Source organism: Pogona vitticeps, chromosome 3, assembly GCF_051106095.1.
Source record: "Pogona vitticeps strain Pit_001003342236 chromosome 3, PviZW2.1, whole genome shotgun sequence".
Lineage (NCBI taxonomy): Eukaryota > Metazoa > Chordata > Lepidosauria > Squamata > Agamidae > Pogona > Pogona vitticeps.
In genome coordinates, this window is record NC_135785.1 from 97038382 (window position 1) to 97044866 (window position 6485).

Consider the following 6485-nt stretch of genomic DNA (forward strand, 5'->3'; position numbering starts at 1 on the left):
ATGCAGTGAACCTTCTGATGTGGTTATAAATAGGGTTTTTCTGGATTCACACAAGCACCAAGATCCACCAAGAGACAAGCTGAACAGGACTTATCTCTCTGCCTTGACCACGGAGTTGACTACAATCAGCCAGTCATTAAGGGAAAACCATAATGCCTTGCAGCCTATGGTAGGCAGCAACTGATGCCATGCACTTTATGGAAACCCTGAATGCTGTAGAAAGATCAAAAGAGAGTGCCTTGATCTTGTATATATGGTTGCCAAACATGAAATTTAGGAACTGGCAATGGTCTGAACAAATGATAATAATGCCATCCTCCTAGTCAATCACAGCAAACTAGTCTCCTTTTTGAGGAGTGGTAGTATTGTTTCTATTGTCACCATTATGAACTTCTTGCTATATATGTAAGAATTTACATCTCTCATGTCCAGAATTGGCTCTGATCATCATCCTTCTTTGGAACTGTGAGACATCAGAGTAGAACACTTTGGGAAGCAGTTCCAGAGGAATAGACTGTATAGCATCCTTTTCTAGTAATGTAGCCATCTCTCCCTACAGTACCTGACATGGAGTTGTGGGTCTGAAGAGACATGTCAATGGGAAAGTTATAAATTCCATGGCATAATAGTGTTCAGTGATGGTTAGGAACCATTTGTTGTTGGTGACGGCGTGCGAGATGGTGAGATATGGCGCTAGTAGGGTAATGGTATCCTGTGTGGTGCAAGTGAATGGTAAGCAGATCTCAGTCTGTAAGTAATTAAACACATTTGTTTGTTCTGCTTTGGTGTTTGGAACTGGGTGTTTGTATTTTTGGCACTGGAAATGCTGCCTACAGTATTGTGAGTTGGTAATAGTGGAAGTCTTTGATGATCCGATAAGAACTTTGATTATAAGTATGGGTAGGATTGCTCTAGTATTGCTGGTATTGTCTCTGTTGGTATGGTGTATAGAAGCCCATTCTTTCGGCAATATTTCTCTGCTGTGTAATTTCTTCATTGTGTCATCAGTTTTCTCATCAAATAGGCCTACCTCATAAATTGGAAGATTCTCTATCTAACCCTCGAGGCTGCCTTAAGGTTCTTTTTCTTTAGAGCTCTGGAATGTTCTGATGAGGTTTTGTGCAGGTGCCGAAACACCTACATGTGTGATTCACAGAGGCAACAGCTAAGAACAGAAATACTTTTTGCATGGTGCCTACTTGAAAGTAATGAGGGTGACAAGCAGGCCAATCTAAAGCAGGCATTCCAAAAGCAACAAAATAACACCAAAAAGACCATGTCAGTTCAGACAACAAGGGCAGGTAGTTAAAAAGTGGCTCAGAAAACTGATGTGAGAGAAGGCAGTCCAACAGGCATCAGGGTTGTAATATATGTAGGGCTTTTAAAATTATTTAACAGGGCTTTGGCTTAAGCTCAGAAACATATCAGGAGGAAGTGGAATTATTTTAATATAGGAGAGACATGACCTCCTTGCCCAACATTGCTAACAGTTTAGCTGCAGCATTTGGACTAGGTGAGTTTCAGATGGCATAATATTTTCTGAAATACATTGCAGTAATCCAACCCTGAAGATACCAAGGCATGGAAAGCTCTGGCCAAATGTATCATAAACTACTTCAGAAAGTTACATCAATTTCGAAACAAAGTTTACTATATGGCAGTGGGACAGGGCAGGGCATGCAGATATTTGAGAAATGGAAGTTTAGAATCTCCTGGGGCACATGAGATTGCATAGTTTTTTTGGATCCTGGACTAAAAATACAGACAAAGGGATAAAACAAGAATCCAAGAACAAATGATGAACAACAAAGAATGTGCAAAGTGCCAACGTAAGTCTTTGACTGTAGAGGCAGAAATGTCCCTTGGGTTTGTAAAATTTTAACTTTTCAAAACACTAATACTGTATAGAGATTATGTTACAAACTAGTGCCTTCACTAGTAAAGCATATAAATCATGCTGTAGTATGTAATCTTATAGTAACTTCTACAAGATTAGAAGTAACTACAGTAGTTGATTTATATATTTAATTCAAAGCCAGGATAATACATTCTGAATTACACATGCTTTAGAAAAGAAGAAAGAACTATGATCTCTGATTCTAGATTAAACAAAGGTTAAAGTAACAGTTCAAGTGACTTTTCCTTTACCAGCAAATTCCAAAACCACATTTAAAAGAAAACTGCAAAATGCACATAAGTCCAACGTAAGCATTTTTCATTCCAAAAATTTTAGAGGCAACATCCTACATTGAAGCCAGATGGGTGGAAGAACAAACTAAAACACAGGAAAATGTTAAAGAACAGCAAAATAATGTACTTGCCTCTGTTGCTATGGATGTGAAATTACTGGCAAACCTGACATGTTTTGCCAGAGCTTCTGTACTTGCTGAAATCCCTTCTTTGTCAAGATGATATTCAGGTGTAGCTCCCACCAGTACTATAAGCATAGACTGACATGCCACGAACACCTTTAAAGTAAAACAGAAAGAGTATATTTAGAGTGGGACAGACAATAAATATACTGGTCAGATCTCAACATTATAACACTCTGGTGTGATCAAGAAACAATAGGTGTGCAGACAGGAGACAAGCTCAATAAGTTGTAGCTGATACCAGGGGCAGAGAAACTTGTAAACCAATGGCATAAAGATCTACTTCCTTACTTCAGGAATTAGGAAAGTTTTGGCCTTCCACATCTAGCACATCAGTTAAGTATTTATAGTCCACCTGTAGTCCAGCAAATCTGGAGAACTACTGCTTTACATTCTACCGTACATATCCTTTTCTATTTACCTCTACAGCACAAAGTGAAGCACTGCTTTTGGGGACACTGTGTTAGTGAGGGGAACATCCCTTTCCACCAACTGCTTCCTGTATCTGTCCTTCTTGCCCTGATTTCTGCAGCAGATTATACTACAGTCAACCCTCAATTTACGAACTTAATCCGTTCCGGAAGGAAATTTGTAAATCGAAAGGTTCGTAATTAGAATCAGCATTTCCCCTAGGAATGCACTGAAAACCAATTAATCTGTTCCAGCTGTTTTTGGTTCTTAGGTCAAGGGGCGGTTTGTAAGTCGAAGCATTAGTTCCCATAGGAATTAATGCAAAGTTGGTTAATCCGTCCCTTTCACTAGGGGCAGATTTTTTTTCCTTTCTTTTTTATCCTAAGATGGCATCGGTCAGACCTGGGCAAAGTGCAGCCCGCAGGCCACATACAGCCCGCCGGTCATCGCTCCAGTCCGGCCCACCTGTCACCGCTCCTGTCTGGCCCGCACGTTACCGCTGAGTGAGCCGGAGCTCCGGCTCCAGTCACCCAGCACAGCAGTAAGCAAAACTTACTTGTCTTGACTGTTACTCTCGAACCGCAGGCTCCGCAGCCTGCGGCTCAAGAGTCTGGAAGCGATCCTTGCGCAGGCAACATGATGACGCATCACATCGCCTGTGCGAGATAGAAGACTGTCGGGGAGGAAAGCTGTGGGGAAATGGAGGACAGGTGAGTTAGCTCAATGGCGGGGTTTTTTTCTCTCCCCCTCCCCCCATGGTGAATGAATTACAACACTCACATAGTTAACTCCCTAAAAAGTTTTTTTTTAAGTAAAGTTGGTTCGGCCCCCGAACACAATTCAGATTTTTCATGTGGCCCCCTATAGAAATTACTTGCCAACCCCTGGCGTAGGTTAAAACCTACGGCAGGAAGCCACAGAGAGAATGAACGAACAATGTTTAAAAAGAACACTTTTTAAATCAAGCATCTTTTACACCAAGACAGGTACCTTTTCAACCAAGCACCTTTTAAATCAGAACAAGCAGCTTTTAAAGCAACCAAGCACGTTTTTACCCGAGCAGGTTTTAACTCAAACTGAGCTCCCTTTTACCCAAGCACCGTTTAACCCAAACAAAGCACCTTTTAAACTAAATTTTACATTTAAAAATGACAATACCAGGCAGTCCCAGGTCTCTCTCCCCACTTTCTAACCACTTGGACAAGCGAGGAAGCAAACAAGCAGCCTCTTTGCTAACTGAAAGTTCAAATTTCCCACTTTCCCTGCCTTCCCTGTACTTTTTTTCCGTTCGTAACTCGAGTCCAAGTTCACAAGTCGAGTCCAAATTTTCCTATCAGAGCAGTTCGTAAGTCGAAATGTTTGTAACTAGGGCCGTTCCCAAGTCGAGGGTTGATTTATATCACATCTGGAACACACACAGAAACAAACTACAATTCTTGCAGATATAGTACACAAAACTTTTGTATTCTCGAAGGCTTTCACGGCTGGGATCTGATAGCTGTTGTGGGTTTTTGAAATGAGGCGCACACTACCACATGTGCAAGCATAGCTGAAAAATGACAAACGTCCGCTGCCTCATCAAAAGCTAATGTTTTAGTCATTTAACAATTTATGAAGCACAGAGTGCTGTCCTCTGAAGATGCCGGCCATAGAGACTGGCGAAACGTTAGGAAGAACAACTTTCAGAACACGGCCAAAGAGCCCGAAAAAACCCACAACAACCAATTTATGAAGCGTCCACTGGCTCAAATTCATCAGGAGATATTACTAAAAATGCAAAGAACACATATGCACAATCCTGAATTCTGGAAGACTACAGAAGGGAAAACTAAAAAATAAAGGAAGTCTTAAGGGCCTTTGAGTGGTAATTGTAGGAACACGTAGGTACAAGTCTGCAGATCTGCCAATGCATGTGAGATGAATGGCCTTGAAGGTTTAGACCCAGGTTGGGCTAGTTCTGGCTTTCCAGATCTCTCAATGGCTATGTAGGCAAGGGCTAATGGGAGCTGCAGCCGAACAACATCTGGAAGACCCTGAGTTAGTTTTCAGCACAGCTAATGTACTGAGACGCTGAGGCAAATATATTTTCCCCTCCCTCCCTCCCTCCCACGCGCACACACGCGGGTGTAAAGACGGGGGAGGCTTCGACGTCGGCACACTTTTTGCCCGAAAGCCACCTTCGTGCACATTTTTCCGAAGGCAACAGCATCGCCTCACAGCCGTCACGTGGCAGGAACTAGCACTTTCTCCCCCGTCCTCTCCATGCCACGCAGTCTAAGTCAACATGTCACGTCCAGGCGCTGCAAACTCCACAGCCACTTCCTCGACAGTAAAACCGCCCGGAACTCAAAAGAGGCCCGTCGTCCTTCTTCCAGGAACGCGGACACGACGGCAGCCCCTTCCCCTCAGCGAAATGGGGCGGATGGGGGGGGGAGGCATTAACGCGCCCCGCGGGGATTCCCGAGTGCCCCCCCTCCCATCCACCCTCCAGGTGTTAAGGGACTCCAAGCTCGGCGGGGATGGGGGATTCTGGGGGCTGTAGTCCACGAAGGTCTGAGGACCACCAACAACAACCCATGCTGGGCGTCAGAGAAGAAGCCCCCCCCCCGCTGCCTCCCTTGTGTCGCCACAGGGCCGCGGCCGTTGCCTTGACGACTCGCGCTGCGCTCCTCTCGGCCGCCCCCGCCCCCACATTTTCCGCGCTGTTTTTTGCCTCTTCCTCGCGACTGACAAATGAGATAAACTGCGCGGGGGGGGGAGGTTTCAGGCGCAACCATTTGACTCAGGGAGGGAGGGGGGGAGGAGCTGGACCGTCCTCCCACCTGCAGCAGCACCAGGAACGCGGTGAGCCTCTTCTGCCTGGGGCCGAACTCCCCCACCAACCCAAAGGCCTCGTCCAGGTCCATACGGCTCCGCCGGGCCTCTCCGCAGCATCCCTCATCAAAACCGTCTCGGAAACCGGGAGGTCACGCCTGGAGCGCTAAGCTCGCTTGTCGTTAAGAGCCGTCTGGAGGTGGTGAGGCGGCGGCGGCGGCGGCGGCGGACGCTTACAGGGGAAGGAAAAGGAGGGAGGAGAACTCTCTACAGAGCGACCTCTAGCGGCCGTTGGTGACAGAACAAGGGCAAGGCGAGGCAGGGGGCGGGGCTGGAACGCTGCCACTCAATCTCCCTCTGCGCCCCCTCCCCCTTTTCAGGTCCAACGCGTCCGCTCCACAGAAGAAGCCTTGACGCGCAAGCGCTTCTGGGACAGGAGGGCTTGGTGTTCGTCCCGCGGCGGTTACGCGGAAGGCGTGATCCCGGTGGTGAGGCATGTTGGGGGGGGGATTGCAGAGAGGAACGTCTCCGCCGTCTGCCGTCTAGAGGAGGCCCTGGCGGTCCGAGGAGCTGGTTGTCCCCTGCGGTCACGGTCGCCTCCAAGTTGTGGCGACCCTACGAGTGGGCGCTCTCCCTCATGACCTGGCCTCAACTGCCTTGCTCAGCTTTTGTGAACTCAAGCCTGTGGCTTCCTTTTAAGGAGTCAGTCCATCTCTTCTGTGACTTTCCTCTTTTCCTGCTGCCTTCTTCCACCATTCCCGGCGTTATTTCCTTTTCCAGAGAATTCCGCCTTCCCCTGACCTGCCCAAAGTAGAACAGCCCGAGCCTCAACCTTTTTACCTTCAGGGATAGTTCAAGCTTGGTTTGATCTGGGGCCCTCTTGTTGGG

General features: G+C 46.7%; 1 protein-coding gene across 3 annotated transcripts in view; it reads right to left on the reverse strand.

Moving 5' to 3' along the window:
• Positions 1-5830, reverse strand: part of LOC110078742 (solute carrier family 22 member 15-like) — a 50957-nt gene extending 45127 nt beyond the window's left edge. For 2 of the 3 annotated variants that reach the window (XM_020793190.3, XM_020793191.3), the window contains exons 1-2: positions 5606-5830; positions 2322-2468 (exon numbers count right to left, since the gene is read on the reverse strand). In XM_020793190.3, coding sequence (XP_020648849.3) covers positions 2322-2468; positions 5606-5689 — 231 coding nt within the window. In that variant the 5' untranslated portion in view covers positions 5690-5830. Of the gene's footprint in view, positions 1-2321; positions 2469-3339; positions 4312-5605 lie in introns of those variants that run through there. The other variant, XM_072995175.2, reaches the window with a different exon arrangement.
• Between the last annotated feature and the right edge of the window lie 655 nt (positions 5831-6485).